This window comes from Mustelus asterias, chromosome 24, assembly GCF_964213995.1.
Source record: "Mustelus asterias chromosome 24, sMusAst1.hap1.1, whole genome shotgun sequence".
NCBI lineage: Eukaryota > Metazoa > Chordata > Chondrichthyes > Carcharhiniformes > Triakidae > Mustelus > Mustelus asterias.
Window position 1 is genome coordinate 12,292,953 of NC_135824.1, and position 17,476 is coordinate 12,310,428.

The 17,476-nt window shown below is 41.6% G+C and overlaps 1 protein-coding gene across 2 annotated transcripts in view; it reads left to right on the forward strand.

Annotated features, from left to right (window-relative positions):
* Positions 1-2,787: 2,787 nt before the first annotated feature.
* The window catches only part of LOC144511209 (monoacylglycerol lipase ABHD2-like), a 77,841-nt gene continuing 63,152 nt past the window's right edge, over positions 2,788-17,476 (forward strand). Inside the window, exons 1-3 of one of the 2 annotated variants that reach the window (XM_078241301.1) lie at positions 2,788-2,886; positions 14,125-14,203; positions 15,371-15,579. In XM_078241301.1, coding sequence (XP_078097427.1) covers positions 15,377-15,579 — 203 coding nt within the window. In that variant the 5' untranslated portion in view covers positions 2,788-2,886; positions 14,125-14,203; positions 15,371-15,376. Of the gene's footprint in view, positions 2,924-14,124; positions 14,204-15,370; positions 15,580-17,476 lie in introns of both variants that reach the window. The other variant, XM_078241302.1, reaches the window with a different exon arrangement.

Sequence of the window (17,476 nt, forward strand, 5' to 3'; positions counted from 1 at the left end):
AAAGCTAATGGTATTTGCTACCAAATAAACCTGTTGGACTTTAACCTGGTGTTGTTAAAACTCTTACTGTGTTTACCCCAGTCCAACGCCGGCATTTCCACATCACTTCTATGCCCAAGCCAGTTTTGTATCCATTTTACCAGCTCACCTCGGACCCCATATGACTTCACCTTCTATATCAGCCTGCCATGAGGAACCTTATCGAAGGCTTTATTAAAGTCCATGTATACAACATCCACTGCCCTGCCCTGGTCAATTTTTCTTGTCACTTCCTCAAAGAACTCAATCAAGTTTCTGAGACATGACCTCCCCTTCACAAAACCATGCTGCTTATCGCTAATAAGCCTATTCTCTTCCAGATGCGAGTCCTGTCCTTAAGAATCTTCTCCAATAATTTCCCCAACATTGATGTAAGGCTCACAGGCCTGTAATTTCCCGGATTGTCTCTTCTGCCCTTCTTAAACAGAGGAACAATGTTAGCTACTCCCCAATCCTCTGGTACCTCGCCCGTGGTTAAAGAGGATACAAAGATTTTGACCTCAGCAATTTCTTCCCTCACCTCTCTCAGTATTCTGGGGTAGACCCTATCTGGCCTTGGGGACTTGTCCACTTTAAAGTTTTTCAAATCCTCCAATAACCTGTCCCTTTTTATTTCAACATGTCCTAGAATGTCAACATCCTCCTTTCTAAACTCACCATCCACCACATCCTTCTCCTTTGTGAATACTGATGCAAAGTACTCTTTAAGAATCTCACCCATCTCATCTGGCTTCACACACAAATTCCCTCCACTGTCCTTGAGTGGACTTACCCATTCCTTAGCTACCCACTTCTTCCTTATATATGCATAAAAAGCTTGGAATTCTCCTTAATCCTGCTGCCAAGGACATTTCTGCCCTAACTCCCTATTTAAGCTCTTCCTTGCCATCTTTGTATTCTTCAAGAGCCTTATCCGTTTTCAATTTCCTGAAATTTATGTACTTATGACTTTTAAAAGACTCCCATATATCAGATGTGGATTTACCCTCAAACAGCCTACATTCCCTGGCTCCTTCCTAATATTGTCGTAGTTAGCCTTCCCCAGTTTAGTACTTTCACTCTGGGACTACTTCTATCCTTTTCTACAAGTATAGCATGGCCAATGCACCTAACGTGCACATCCATGGACAGTGGGAGGAAACCGGAGCACTCGGAGGAAACTTACGCAGACACGGGGAGAATGTGCAGACTCCGCACAAACAGTGACCCAAGCCGGGAATCAAACCCGGGTCCCTGGCGTTATGAGGCAGCAGTGCTAACCACTGTGCCACGGTGCCACCTGGAATGCACTGGCAGAGGAGGTTGTAGAAGCAGATACATTGGGCGGGATTTTACGGCCTCGTTCGTCCCGAAACCGTACAATCCCACCCAAGGTCAATGGACCTTTCCATGGTCCGTCCCTCACCTGCTCCAATTCGCGTGGCAGGCAGGGCGGCAGAATTCTGGTCAATAGCAACATTTTAGAGTCATCTTGACAGACACATGCATAGGCAGGGAATAGAGGGATACCAACTGCGTAGAGACAAAAGGTCTTTAGTTTAGAAAGGCATCATGTGTCATAGAGTCATAGAGATTTACAGCATGGAAACAGGCCCTTCAGCCCAACTTGTCCATGCTGCCTTTTCTTTTTTTTAAACCCCTAAGCTAATCCCAATTGCCCGCATTTGGCCTATATCCCTCTATACCCATGTAACTATCTAAATGCTTTTTAAAAGACAAAATTGTACCCGTCTCTACTACCACCTCTGGCAGCTTGTTCCAGACACTCACCACCCTCTGTGTTAAAAAATTGCCCCTCTGGACACTTTTGTATCTCTCCCCTCTCATCTTAAACCTATGCCCTCTAGTTTTAGACTCCCCTACCTTTGGGAAAAGATATTGACTATCTAGCTGATCTGTGCCCCTCATTATTTTATAGACCTCCATAAGATCACCCCTCAGCCTCCTACGCTCTAGAAAAAAAAGTCTCAGTCTATCCAGCCTCTCCGTATAACTCAATCCATCAAGTCCCGGTAGCATCCTAGTAAATCTTTTCTGCACTCTTTCTAGTTTAATAATATCCTTTCTATAATAGGGTGACCAGAATTGCACACAATATTCCAAGTGTGGCCTTACCAATGTCTTGTACAACTTCAACAAGACATTCCAACTCCTGTATTCAATGTTCTGACCGATGAAACCAAGCATGCCGAATGCCTTCTTCGCCACTCTGTCCACCTGTGACTCCGCTTTCAAGGAGCTGTGAACATGTACCCCTAGATCTCTTTGTTCTGTAACTCTCCCCAACGCCCTACCATTAACTGAGTAAGTCTTGCCCTGGTTCAATCTACCAAAATGCATCACCTTGCATTTGTCTACCGACAAAATGCATCACCTCGCACGTGTGGGCCAAAGGATCTGTTCCTGTTCCATACTGTTCTTTTGATCTTTGATTAATCATCCTAATGGTAAACTAATAGTAGAATGGTGAGGAAGGAAAAAAAAGACCACCTGAACATTCAGGAGGACAGCCTGGGCATTGCAGGAGTCTGGCATCTGATTGGCTGACGCCTTGTCAATCAGCCATGATGCTGGCGGCGTCGGTCAGACCAATGGGGAGAGGCGGTGGGCGGGGACCTGGGCGTGTGTGACGCATCACGCACAGGGGCCGCGCGCGCAAAAGGGTTGACAGGCGTCCGGACCGTCCAATGGGAAGCGGCGGACTGAGCGTCGGGTGGGCGGGACACCCGCCGGCTGGCCAATGAGAACGGGCGATGGGCGGGTCTTGCCGGTTGGCGGGGCGGGGTTGGGGAAGGTGTTGTCGCTGCTGTTGTCGCTGCTGCTGCTGCTGCTCGATGCCGGTCGGAGGTGAGGAAAGTGCTCGAACGTCTGAGGGAATGGAAAGGTGTGGGGCGGGGAATCACCTCTCGTCTGAGGTGGGGTAGCCGGGCGGGCGGGGAGGGAGGGAGGGAGCGAGCGGGCGGCGCCGGCCTGCCTGCCTGCGGTTGACAAGAGGAGGGAGCGCCGCTTCTCCCCCGTTGGCCTCGGCTTCCCTCACTACAACTTTACAATAAAATAGGGAACAAAAATAAAATAAACCTTAGGCCCAGTGTGATCACCATTTCAGATCCATTTATTTCTAATGATATGACATTTCTGTAAGTTTTGAACTATTTATATTAATGTAAACTTATTACATTTTAATTATTTTAATTGGTTAAAATTCCTTTTTTCCCCCTCCTTGGGTGTTATATAAGATATAACCAGCTATTTTCCAAGTGCCCTGGGTTTTGATCATGTGTGTATTGTCTGGGGTTGCAAACCTGCCCACTTCCCATTTCTCCTTTCTTTTTTCTCTCTGCCTGTCAAAGTCAGCAGGCCACCTGTCAAAGTGTTTGAAATACAAAATCCTCCCCCCCCCCCCCCCCCCCAACTCTTGAATGTGGCCTGACCACGTACAGTCACTGGCACAGGTACACGCTTGTGGGGGAAAGTTGTCTCTCGACTGGGGAAATGGCCTTTGTAAACAGTCTGCAATTAATCGGAGATCATTTGTAATTACTTGTAAATTTCTGGCTCCAGGGCTCGAAAGCCCATCGTGAAACCGGTTGGTTTATCTTTCTAAAAGTTTGTTTTCAATCTGGAGCTGTGTGACACCTGGGATGTAATGACAGATCACTCTAATACAAACGTATGTTGTTTCAAACGCTAAAGTAATTGAAATTGCAGTGAAGGCAATGCTCCTAACTCCAGAATGTTATTAGTAAAGTGAGAATTTTGCAAACAAAAATTGTGAAACCAAGCGTGATACACTTTGCTGCAGTGGAATTATATGTCAGCAGCTCAAGTAATCTTTGCATTAATAATTTTGCCTATGGAGTTAAAGATGCTATAGTAGATTGTCCATGTAAATGGATGCCGGTTTCCAGAACTGGGGATTCCCTTTGGCTTGATGGTTATTTTGCTGTTAAAGTGGACATTTGGGCATTCTGAATCTAGAGTTGTTGTGTACCTGAATAGGTGCTGGAGTGTGGCAACTAGGGGATTTTCATGGTAATGGAAGCCTACTTGTGACACTAATAAATACATTTTAAAAAGTAAAGGAATTAGTTAAAAAAGGGATGAGAATTTAAACACGTTTATAGAAGCAACAGACATGATGTTTATCCCATTTGCTTAACAAAGTCTGTGATTTGATTGTGGTTTCTAGGAAATGTAAACCAGGTTTGTAATCTCTGTAACAATGGTGCTAAATATGTGCCAAAAAACATGTTAGCAAGGTCAATATTGATTGCCCAGTCCTAGATGCCCTTGAGAAGGTTGTGATGAGGCCCTGCCTTGAATTAATACAGCACAAATTTTTTTTTTATTCCATATGCAACTTATCTTAACTCTTGTGTGCAATACAGTACATGTCAAGCTCGTTATTGCAAAGTGCAGGTGATGTTTAAACTCCAAGTGAAGCTCAAATGGTTTCATCCATCTAAACTCTTATGTATCCTGTCTTGAAACTTCCTTCACTGCATGTATTTCATTATTGCATGCAAAAATTAAAATGCTAATTACAGGGAGATACATTAATTTGAGATAAATATTAAGGAAATACAATACTCAATAAAACTTTTTAACCATTTACTGACAGTTAATTTTGTTGAAGTGCTGAAGTGAAGCTTTCACCTCAGTGTGATAAATAGTTAAAATCATACAGTAGAATTTCTTCCCTTTCCCTTCCCCATTAATTTGAACTGAAGTGGTTTTTGTCTTATTTTTAATTTTGCTACTTGGAATTTTCTAGCTGTTGTTCCTGGAACAATGTGATTCCTCTCCGATTAGCCTTTTTTCGACCATTGAGATGTGTACTGCAAGCAGATATTCTGCTGCTGCTTTGCAGTTCGTCTCTTGCATGTTATGTAACGCTATCCGAAAATGCTATATTGTACTTGTGTATTTAAACCGGCAGGTATCCGTAGGAAATGGGGAAATTAAAAAGTTGAGCAGAAAAATCATGCTTGTTTCAAAAATAGTTTAGTTCACATTTCCCACTCAAAAAAAATCAAAGAAAAAACACTGCCGCCATCCATTTTCCTGACTTGCATTGCATCCCTGAAACTTCTATCGTATCTTCTGTTTTGTTGAGTGATGCTGCATAAAATGCACTGGTTTTATCTATTTTTACATGATGAGTAACTGTATGTACAACACATTTGGAATTTGGATTTATGCATAGGTTTGAAATAAGAAATTCAATTAGCATGTTCAAATGGATTGTTTTTTCAATAGACCCCAATACTGTCTAACCTATCATGTACTCAGAACAGAAGTTCTGCATAAATAAACCCTGATCCCCAAAGAAAAATTCTGAAGTATGTATCATTCTTTTGCCTATATTTACTCTTAGCCTGCAACCCTTTTCAAGCAATTCTACTGGGCCCATATTGTCTTTGTGAAGCATTTAATCATAAGTCTGTATCTTTCTTTTAATTTCAGTTCATAACCAGAGCTTTTTAACATAATTAACACTACATCAGTTGATTTTGCTGATGCCAGTTCCACATTCCCATTATTTGTGGGGTGACGGAGGTTGATTTAAAAAAAAATAGATAATCTCTGATCTTTTCTGAGGCTTAATTTGAAAGTTGTTTGCATACAGCCACACTTTAAAGGTTGGTTCTGCAAGTGTCAGATTGCAGTGGTGAAATCATCAGTTGGTATTGTCAGATGAAACTGGTGATTAGATGTCAACTTTGAAATTACTCAAAGATATCGTTGTTAATCGTATATAATGTTTGTTTTATGTTTCAATGCAGAACTCTGTCATCATCATTAAAACATACAAGCAGAGCATGTTGGTAATTGGTAACCTTGTGTGCCACATTACAGTGAATTTACAGCATTGAAATAGTCCAACTGGTCTGTGCCAGTATTTATGCTCCACACAAGCCCCCTCTTATCTTAACTTAATTAGCTCCTTCTGTTTTTATCCCTTTGCCTCTCATGGGTTTACCTGGTTTCTCCTTAGATCTATTTGTTTCATTTGCCAGAATTACTGAATGTTTCACATTCTCACAAACCTTTTGAGTAAAGAAAGGCTCTCCAGAAAGCCTTATTGCATTTATTGGTGGCTGTCTGTCTTAGGTTTTGTCCAAAGTGGAAACATCTTCTTCATGTCTACCTTATTGAACCCCTTCATAATTTTAAAGACCTTGGTTGGGTACCTGCTTGACAAAAATTGACAATATACAGTTACTGTATATTGTTTGCAATTTTATGTTGTAATTGATATTGAAGAACACATACAAAGGTGAAATAATGGACAAGTGCAGGTTGAGGTTATATGTGAAAGCAGTATATTGATTTCACTATTTGGAAGTGTTCTCTGTTCATATGAGCTGAATCAACCTGTTGTTTCAATTGCTTGCGCATTGCTTACAATTGGGTCAAAGCGTAGGTGCCAAAATAGACTTGGGTAAAAGTAAATTTCAATATGAAAATAGAACTTTTGATAATCCAAGGCTTAGAATTGATTGTTAAGAACACGGTATGAGAAGTGTATAAATTGAATCTATAAGCATGAAAAATGAGTTAATCTAAGTCTTTTGTTTTTGTTAAGGTCGCATATTAAATCAATATTACAGTGCATTTACCTATATTCTAAATTGCTCATACCAACAGATTGCCAGGACCTAATTAGTTCAAATCCACCACAGCTCTTTGTAAACCTGCAGGTCTGAGAAATTCAAATGGAACAAAATAAGTGAAGAAGAAATGTGAACACAAGTAGGGTTCAGCTATCTGATGGGTTTTACAGGTGATGTGGCCCACAGGAAATTTGGGCTAACACGGCTATAAAGGGTTTACCATTCGTACAGACTTCTGAAAGATTTTTAAATTGTCAGATTTGTGGTAGATTTTTAAAAAAAACTTTGTCCATTGTTTTAAAATTTAGGCTGAGAATTCCTCTTCCTAAGGAACTTTTAACCTTTTCCACATTTGATTCCTCTTGTTATGCATTATTTGCTTTTATGGGTGGAGAGGAAGAAACTAGAGGGAGTAGGCAAATTCCTACTTGAAAGAATTTGTGGTGATTACATTTTATAAATTAGTATGGGTAAAGATAACTCAGGAATGATGGAAGATTATAAATGGATGGAGAGGCAAGATGGCCGATGCTATTTAATGTTGCTATGCTACAATCTATGTGGGAGGGCAGATGTGACCTGCATTAACGCTCTGCCAGTTACTTCCTGAAGCTGGTTGTGAAAGGCAAGAAACGCTTCTTGGGATAGTTTTCCCTATTGGAAGGTACCTGGTTTCTGCTTGGCACTTCCTCATAACTGAAGAGCAATTTTCAGATATTTTGTATGTCGAGAATCTAGAGCTTCTGTCTCTCAATGTACTGTACAGTTAAGTTTTAAACACCAATTTTAGATTACAGTGAATTGTGTATAAATGTGGTATAATTCAGCATTTTCTCTATTTAATTTTATTTTTGGAAAGGGGTATTTTGCATATTTGCGACTCATAAATGGTTAATGTTATTTTTCAGAGGGGTTTGCCTAAACTTGACCTTACTCAAGCTTTTTTCACTCTGTGACAACCTAATATTTAATAATACGTTAAAATTGTAGGTAAAACAACAACACATTGTGGTATCAAATGTGTTCAGATAGTTATCAAAAATTATACAGTGGTTCTATAGGTATCAACTTTAAAAAAAACAGTTGTTCAGTAACTGGTTTCAGTGTGGGTCTGTCTGAGAAATCTAGGCTAGGATTCTCCCAAAAAAATTCGATGCGCCAAATTTGTGTAAAAACTGGAGTAAATCTATAAAATCCAGTAAAAACTGGAGTTTTACTTCAAAATGAATCTCCCACATTCTGTGCATGAATCATGATAAAAATGTGAGTGCCTGGCCTTTTCCCGCTGGAGAGGCCAAAAGCATAGAGCTGAGCAGGCCACTGCGCATGTGCCTTGAGTGGAGATCGGCATGCGCAGTAGCCTTGCACTGTTGGCCTCCCGATCGCTGGCTAGCTTGATTGCTGGCCAGCCCCTTGACCCAACAACATCACTGCCCCTCCAATCCACCACCCCCCCCCCAAAACGGGCCAATGGCCTGCCCTGATCGCTGTCCACCCTTACTCTGTCACCGATCCCAACTGCAGAATGGCAGCAGGATGCCCCACCCCCTCTGGCCCTGCCCTCTTGGTACTGCCTGATGCATGGTGGGCAGTGCCAAGGTGTCATAGCGCATTGCCACTTTGTCCCTTGGGCACTGCCAGGGAACCAGGCTGGTATGGCTACGCTGGCAATGCCCAGGGAGCACACCCACCCTTACCACACTTCCTGGTGGCCTCCATGGCCTCCCGCCACTCCAGTGGGGTTGGGCCGCCAGCTCAGGGGACATCACAGTAACAATGTAGAATTAGAAGGGAACAAGTAATAAATTCTCCACAGCCATCATTTGTGCATTGAGATGAAGGATTAGGCAGGGCAAAATAAACTAAAATAGTGCAATTTTGAATGACTGCAAGAACTGGTACTAGAAAAATGGTAGTTTGTACAGAAATCTTTGCAGGTGGCAGGATAGGTTGGTAAGGCTGCTTTTGTTTATTTAAATAAAAGGTATGCAGGAACCTTGGACTTGTAAATAGAGACATAGTGTACAAAAGGAAGGCGGTTAAACTTTGGTAAGTCACTGTGTAGGCCTTTGCTGGACTATTTTGTCTAATTCTGGGCAGCATGCTTGGGGATGTCAAGGCCTTGTGAAGGGGGCATAGGAGATTTATTAGAATGGTCCAAGGTGAGGAATTTCAGTTATAGGTATGTGGGGAAATTAGAGAAGCTTAAATTGTTTTCCTTGCAGCAACGAAGGTTAAGGGGAAATTTTAAAAATGTGTTCAAAATTGTTGTAAGTTCTTGATGAGAGTAAACATGGGCAGAAGTCATTTACCAGAGAACCTTTTGTTTGCCAATTGTCTTGTATCTGAGGGAGATGCAAACATTTGTTTTTTGCAGTGACTTGTTATATTAAATGCACTGCTGGAAAGGGTGGTGGATGCAGATTCAATAGTATATACTCAATTTCCTTTCAAAAAAAAATGCAGCATTGTGGGATCGAGCAGAGCAGTGGGACTATATGGATAGCTTTTTCAAAAAGCCAACACAGACATGATGGGCCAGTTGATCACTTCCTGTGCTGTATGATTCTGTGATGAGTAAAAATGATGAAAGCAAGGTAACATGAGACTGGAAGCAGATATTACTCAAATCTTACTGACCAGTACCTGTTTGTTCAGTTTGCTTCTAAAGCAGCTGGGAGTTTACAGATCAATTGGAAGGGGAAATTGTTGGCATGATAGCCATCTTAGTTGCTTTGTTTTTGCTAAAGATACAGCTGCTGGAACCGAGTTGTCTCTTGGGTAACTTCTGTTCTCTCTTGTACCATATGTATAGTTTGGAGCTCTATGGCATTTGGGTCCTGACTCAACAGAAATATCTCAGCTTGAGATTCCCACAAGTACAGTGCGAGAAGTGAATAACACTTCTGCAAAGCTCCCCAGAGCGCACAGTCTCAATGTTATTGTTTCCCTTCAGCTGTTCTGACTTCTATTCTTGTTGCCGATTTTAACCCATTTTTTTTCTTCTGACTCTCAATCGTTGGACTCTTGAACAGTGTTCTGATTTAACAGGAAGAAAAATTCCAAAGGCCATGTCCCACGAGAAATTTCAAACCACAATAATGGCACATGGGGATAGAAAGGTGTTTGAAGGACAAGAAGTAAGAAGGAGTAAAGGTCATTGGATTGGAAAGATGTATAAAGTGATATTTGGACCTATTTATCATATGGAGAAATGATCCGTCCCAAAGAATTGAGTAAAGATTATTCAAGCGTACGCTAAACAAGACCTCAAGATTTGATTTGATTACATATTGTGGGGATAAGATCTGGGTCTGCACAGGGAGAAGGAAGATTGTGATGAGTACTGTGAAAGACTGCAGAGCAATACAGATGAGCTGAGAGTTGGTAGATATTCAGTTTAGTGAAATGCAGTAATACGTTTTGGAAGTAAGAGTGGAGAAATGGAATACATCTTAGATGGTCTATCTCCACTGCTTTTTCTTCCCCAAAGACTATGTATTAGTTAGGTTGCCAGATGTGAGAATTATCTTTTGATGTCTATCGCTGTACCATCTATTAGCTGGTAAACGTGGTTATGATGCTGAGACACAGGAATGTACCAGGCGGAGGAGACCTTGCAATGTTAACAAAGTGTTGCTGTGCTGGTGGCAGAAAGAGCATTTGTGGGAAAATTGGTAGAATTGGAGCAATAGAGGAGAGGACTTTTGGGTTTCGCTGGGTATGTAAACTGAGGGGGGTGGGATCTAAAAATACTGGTGGCAGTCAGTGTGCCTGTTTCCCAGTTTAGGGGAGGACTTGGAGCAGGTTGAGCGAGTCGCCTTCATGAAGAGGATAATCAATTGGGTTCATAATACGAAAGGAGGCTGATTTGAAATTTTCCAGTCAGCCTCCAGTTTGGAAAGTATTTAGGCACCTGGAGCAGATGGGGAGCTCTTTCTGCCTGAGTGCAACGCCTGTCACTGTAGAGTGGCTCCCTCTCTCCAATACCCCCACCCGCATCCATTACTGCAGTGGTGCCCTAGCTAAAACAACCATTTTTTAAAATTCAAATTTGAAAATAAGATGGTGAGAGGATGCCTCCATGTTGAAGCACCCTCTCTCTCTCTCTCTCTCTCATTGATCTGTCATCACAGTCTGCTGTTCCTCTCCAGCTGGAACCCCTCTGTGATTGGTTGTCTGTCTGTGAGAACCTGTTCCATGCCAATTAAGGGGGTCACCTCCATAGACTCATTTCCCATCCCCCCACCCCAGACTCTGTTACGACCAGATAAGCTGCATTCATGGAGTTCCCCCTTTATTTCCCGCTCCTTGGTTGACCATAATGGGGCTTTCTTGAAATTCAAACAGATGAATGTGCCAATTCAATGGCACATTCTTAGTTAAATACTCTGTGGCAAGAGCAGCAGATGTTGGTGGAAGCTGTTTGTTTTGGGGGGAAAAAATACGTTCTGTGCAATCACCAAATTGATTAATCTATCTCCCAGTGTTTGAAAAACAAGAGTATCTATCAAAAAACTGCTTATAGAAACTTTGGTATGAAATTATATTTTGCTTCCTTCTCTCCTGTACACCATATTGACATATTTACTTAGCAAAATGGACAGCTTTAGGAGGAAACTGATGTTTGTGTACTACAGACTTTACATTCCATGTTGTAACTCCATCCTGGATGACAGTTGAGAGCAGCAGGTTACTATTGATTTCCTCTTTTTAAATATTTAACTTAATTTCCATTTGTTACTTTTAATAGCTTGACTGCAAAGCTGATTGAATAACATGGGTTTGTTCTCAATATGGCTCACCACAGTGTAATGTGTAAATTGTCTCCATCAATACAACCAAGTTGTCATGGCTGAGGCAGGTTGCTGTAAATGATGACTGCGCCAATGGAAAAAGGGGCGCGTAGAAGCCACATTCATCATTTAAAACTTAAAGGGCATTAGTTCTTTTCTAGACGCAGTTGAAATTTTGTTGGTTTTATGCGGTGTGTTTGTTAACCCAGCTTGGTTGATGACATTGGATCCTTGTGCAAAAGATTATGCATTCAAGCTGCACCCCAGGATGGGCACATAAGAGATGCTTTGAGGCACATGATTGATGCAGTTATTTTTTCTTATTTCATCAGCGAACTGTGCAAAGAGCAGTTCTTCTGTGAACAATATTCTTATTTGAAAGCTCTAAAGAGATTTTTCGATGTGTAGATTGAGAGCATTGAGGTGTTGCTTATTTGCAAAAGAAGTTGAGAAATGTTGAGACATCAAAATAAATTGTGAAGTTGAGTAACAAACGGAGGATGTAATTGTTGTGGGGTGGAAGAAAATGACAAAGCACTTGCAGACCTGTGCTAATGGAGAGTCAAAGGATTAGGCGTTACCAATAGAACCGTGTGACAGATGATGCAACTATGGCTATAATCCCTGCAGTTCTTCACTGGTTCCTTGTCCCCCAATCATTGACTTCAAAATTACATCGTGTAGAATTTACAGCATAGAAACCAGCAATTCGGCACCACAATTCTATACCAGTGCTTATACTCCACATGAACTCCTTCCTTTATCTAGCCTTATCAAGCTATACTTCTATTGCTTTCTCCCTCATGTACTTTTCCAGCTTTCCCTTGAATGCATTTGCTATTTTTTCAGCTACTGTAAACAGTAGAAATTTCTCCTGAATTTCTTATTGGATTTATTAATGGCTATTTATCTTGATGGCCTTGTTCCAATTTGTTCACAACACCATCACTCCCTAATGTTGCATCTGCTTCCAGTCCTTTGTGCTCTCCATTCCAAGAGGTCCTTTCATCCTTTTTGTACAATCAATGGCAATGTTTTCAGGTGTCTTATCTCAACACTATGGAAGATTTTGAACACACACTTTAAGTCTGTGGGACTGACGGCGTGGGCTCAAAATCCTGAGGGCATGAGTTTCCAAGTTTCAAACTTCGTGGCACCTTACTGGTGAAATGGCCTGAAACATGCAAAAATTTAATTTTAATACATTAGCATCTCATAAGCTCTCTCTAGATATTGAACCTGCATAGAATTTTCAGCGGGACTAATGTGGCATCATGTTGGTGCCATTTACAAGTCTACACAAGTGTGAACCTGGCATCTTCACCTCCGAGGGGGATATCGGAGGTGAGCGCTGAGGCAACCAGCACCCTCTGTGGGGGGCGGGGGGGTGTTCCAGAATAGCTATATCAGGGAGAGGGGTCACTTTGCAAGCCGCCTTTACCATTCATATCAGGGTGTCCCCTTGCCCCAAAGGCGTTGTGAAGGCTGCACTTTGTGTCCTCCTTCCTAGGTTCCTGTCCATATTGCAGCTGAGGGAGTGCCTTTCCTTAGTGGGGGCTGACAAGAGGGTCGGAGGAACATAGCATTACAATTCTCGCACTCCAGAGGGATGAGGCGCCGGGTGAGCGCAATGGTTTTCCCAACTTGGTGGTACAAACAGACAGGGTGGAGGGTCTGTGGGTAAACAAAGTGAAATTTAATGACAGCCATTCAGAACAAAATGGTGATCTTACTGTAATCGTGCCTATATTCACCTGTGCTCACTAAGTGCCTACGGTTTTTCTCATCTTCCTCACCCTCCCACTAAGTCTAGTGCCTGTCCAGGATCCACAACTGAGGTTGAGGCAGTCTGCTCATTTCCACACTCTTTTGGATGAGATGACTTTGGTTGCGATCTTCTGTAGTCATTGTGAAACAAGTGCTGGGACTGCTGGGGAGCCATTTATATGGAACTCCCCTGTGTCTGCAGCAGTTAAGTAATTACATGGCGGGTGAATCAGAGAGAATGCACCGTTGGAGCAGTGTGAAACTCCTGGGAATAGAAATTGATGCTAATGAGTTGTAAGATTTGGCCCAAAAACATGCCATTGGTGCAAAATACTCAGGACCGAAAACTCTGCCATGTTTTGGTAAGACTTCGCCCTATTCTTTCGATTCCTTTGCCCCACTGCATTTCTCCACACTTTGAAAATCTTCCTTTTAAAACCTGCCTTTTCAGTTGTGCTTTCTGCCAGTTTTCATAATACTCCTTCCACTTTAGTGGGACATCTAACTTTAAAGCACTTTGGGGGTGTGGTTGGGGGGGGTGTGGGGGGGGGATTTCTCTGCAATTCAATTAGGAATGCCAGTAGAACATTCATGACGAGCAGTATATAGCTAATTCTAGAATAGGCCAGAACTTTTAAGCCAATGGATAATTTGAGGGTTAACAACTTTGGCAGCTTTGGAAAGTAACTGTAAAGTCAATAAGGAAGTAGTTACAAAGGCAAAGTACATTATTTTGTTTTGCAGCTTATTTAAACCTAAAACTCTTAAGATACAAGATATACAAGGATGTCTTGTAATGACTAAATAATTTACAGGATCTTTTTAATCCCAAGTTACAGATGCCTTCATAAGTTAGCATACATTTACAATTTTTGACATATAATATCGTTTTTGTTTGTTTTTAGGTCGGGAATCAGGGAATTGAAACTTGTCACTGGAATTAGTCTGAAGTTATTTTTTTTACCAGAGTGAATAACTAAATTGGTAAGTCTTGCCCCAATCATTTATTTTCTCTTTCTTTTGCATTGTATTGTTGAAGAAGATTTTTTTAAAAGTTAGACGAATTGGTTTTGAGACTTCTTCGCCACCTGCCACCTCCCTGCACTACCCAATCAATTCTTGAAATTTTCTGACCAGTCGACAGGGGTCTTGTTAGAACTACACTTTTTTTTAAAATGTGAGAAATCCACATGAAGAGGCAAAGCCCATCATGCATGCCACCACCAAAACTGAAAAGGGCAGAACAGAAGGGGGATAAATTGAGAAATGCAATTTGATAATGCCGTATTGGATTTTTAAAATCCCTACATACTGGAAGGATGAAAGAACAAAGGCTGGAATGTTATGACTGTTCACGCTGGTGGGATTTTCCCATCCCATTGCAATGAATGTAGATTTGGCTGGACACCAAATTCACCTATCTTGCTGCAGTGGGAGCGTGACGTGAACGGCCAGTACGATCGCACCCAATATGTTTCATGTCAGTCAACCCCATAAAGATATGTAAATGAAAAATGGGTTACATTATCTCATCAGCCTGTATGGTTTGCTTTGGATCAGGAATTTGCTGTGGGGTTGAGAACCCTTGTGACTTGATACAAGTGCAGCTTGTGTATAGCCAGCTTTGCAAATTGTGTTCCACTTTTTTTCCAAATGTTGTAGCTCACTTTGCAATCTTGCACATCAGATGTGTTGGTTGCATAATTTTTATATTCGTTGATGGGGTGTGGGCATTGCTGGTGTGGCCGGCATTTATTGCCTATCTCTTATTGCTCTTGGGCAATAAGAGCCACTGCAGTCTATGTGGTGGAGGTACACCCACCATCCTGTTAGAAATAATGGAACAATTGAACATGTTGAGTCAAAATGCCTTGTATTTGGGTGTTTCTGCCAGGATGAAAATATTCAGCTTTTTCTTAGTTTCCCTTTCTCTTAACCACACCAGCCTCCACCCCGATTGTTCTTAATGACCACTGATGGCCAAAAACCTAGTTCTATCACCCCACCCCATGGAGACTGTTTTGGAATCCAGTAAATCTGATTTGAGTTGGCAAATCTTGATTCTTGCACCTGCTTGATGATCTATTTGTAAGCTTTGGACGGATCCTTGTTTTAATGATTTTACTAACTTTTTAAATAAAATATCTGCAGGTAACGATGGCTGACTCTGAGAGTGTAAGAATTGCTCCTGAAATGCCCGCCATGTTTGATGGGATGAAGCTGGCTGCAGTTGCCACGGTGCTATATATCATTGTAAGATGTCTGAATCTTAAGAGTCCAACTGCATCTCCAGAGCTGACTTTCCAGGATACCCCACTCACACGATTCTTGCTGAAATCATGCCCACTGTTGACCAAAGAGTAAGTAAATGAGTTGCTTTCCAGCTATTATTGGTACAAAGAATTAAGTATATGGTTGGTGGTCGAAATCCAACACTGATTTCTTACTTGAAAGACTCAATAATGCATTTTGTAGAATTGCTGTTGTAAATAGATTACTTAATTTTAAGCGGTGATTGGCTAACAAAAGCATGAAATGCTGTGATGAATCTATTTAGTAGCTTTTGGTACCAAATAAACCTGTTGGACTTTAACCTGGTGTTGTTAAACTTCTTAATGAATCAGCTTGCCAGCCAACACCTATAAGGAAGCGAACAATGTTAATGTTTCAGGTACAACTCTGTCAGAACTGTTCTTGTGGCTCCCTGAACCTTCCCAGTATTTTTCATAGAATCATAGAAACTCTACAGTGCAGAAGGAGGCCATTCGGCCCATCGAGTCTGCACTGACAACAATTCCACGCCAGGCCCTATCCCCCCAACCCCACATATTTACCCCACTAATCCCTCTAACCTACACATCCTGGGACACCTAAGGGGCAATTTAGCATGGCCAATCAACCTAACCCACACATCTTTGAACTGTGGGAGGAAACCAGAGCACTTGGAGGAAACTCGCACAGATATGAGGAGAATGTGCAGACTCCGTACAGACAGTGACCCAAGCTGGGAATTGAATCCAGGCCCCTAGAGCTGCGAGGCCACTGTGCCGACCATTAATTATTGTGACTTACTTTCCATTGAATCCATAGAATCCCTGATAATCCCCCTGACACTAGGGTTAATTTAGCATGGCCAATCAACCTAACCTGCACATCTTTGGACTGGGGGAGGAAACCGGAGGAAACCTATGCAGACACGGGGAGAATGTGCAAACTCCGCAAAATTGAACCTGGATTCCTGGCGCTGTGAGGCAGCACTGTGCCACTGTGCTGCCCCATGGTGCCCAAGTATGCCAAACCCATTTAACATATTTTGTGAAATTTGTTTACACATTTGTTACTTAAACCATACTTTTGCTCAAACAAATTACATTTATTGCTAAGGTGTTGTGAAAATGATGATAAATGAGTCATCCAGCTTCTGGATTTAGTTGACCATTAAGTCACTTTCATATTAGACTCTTTCTTCAGATTTTAGGACTCCTATATCTGTCTTGTTCTTGACATTTGCAACATGCTACTAAATCAGTTCTCTCTAGATGGGTAGCTGACTTGTAGCCTAGTTTTATCTGCATTTTGAATTGGAATACCAGTGTAAAACACCATTTAAATTGCTTTGGGTTGTGCTCTTGCACATTCTTTGATGTACATCATCAAGGGTTCAATTATTTCCATATTCTCAATTTTTTTGAACACATCAGGTGCTTAAAAAAAAAGTTTATTTATTAGTCACAAGTAAGGCTTGCATTAACACTGCAAGGAAGTTACTGTGAAATTCCCCTGGTCACCACACTCCAGCTCTTGTTCGGGTCAATGCACCTAACCAGCACGTCTTTCAGACTGTGGGGGGAAACCGGAGCACCTGGAGGAAACCCACGCAGACACGGGGAGAACATGCAGCCCTCACACAGACAGTGCTAAGAGGGTTTTCCAAGAAGTTTGTTCAAATTGCACTCCGTATGTTTTTCTAAGTATTTCAAATGTAGTTTTTCAACCATTATTATTTTTAGAAACCCTTGTATAAAAAGTCAGAGGGACCCAAGTCATGCATCAGCTAGTCTAATTTTGGTGGCTCCTGTCAAATGCTTCAGTGCTTTCCTAGTAGTGTGTGTACAAATAAGTTAATATAGTCTTAGAAGAAACATTTCACAGTTCCCTAATCTATTGGAATTCTTTTGATTTGGTAATGCAATCGATGAACAAGATCAGTTTCTGAGGATATAACTTGAATTTCCGGAAGACATTTAACTAAAAGCT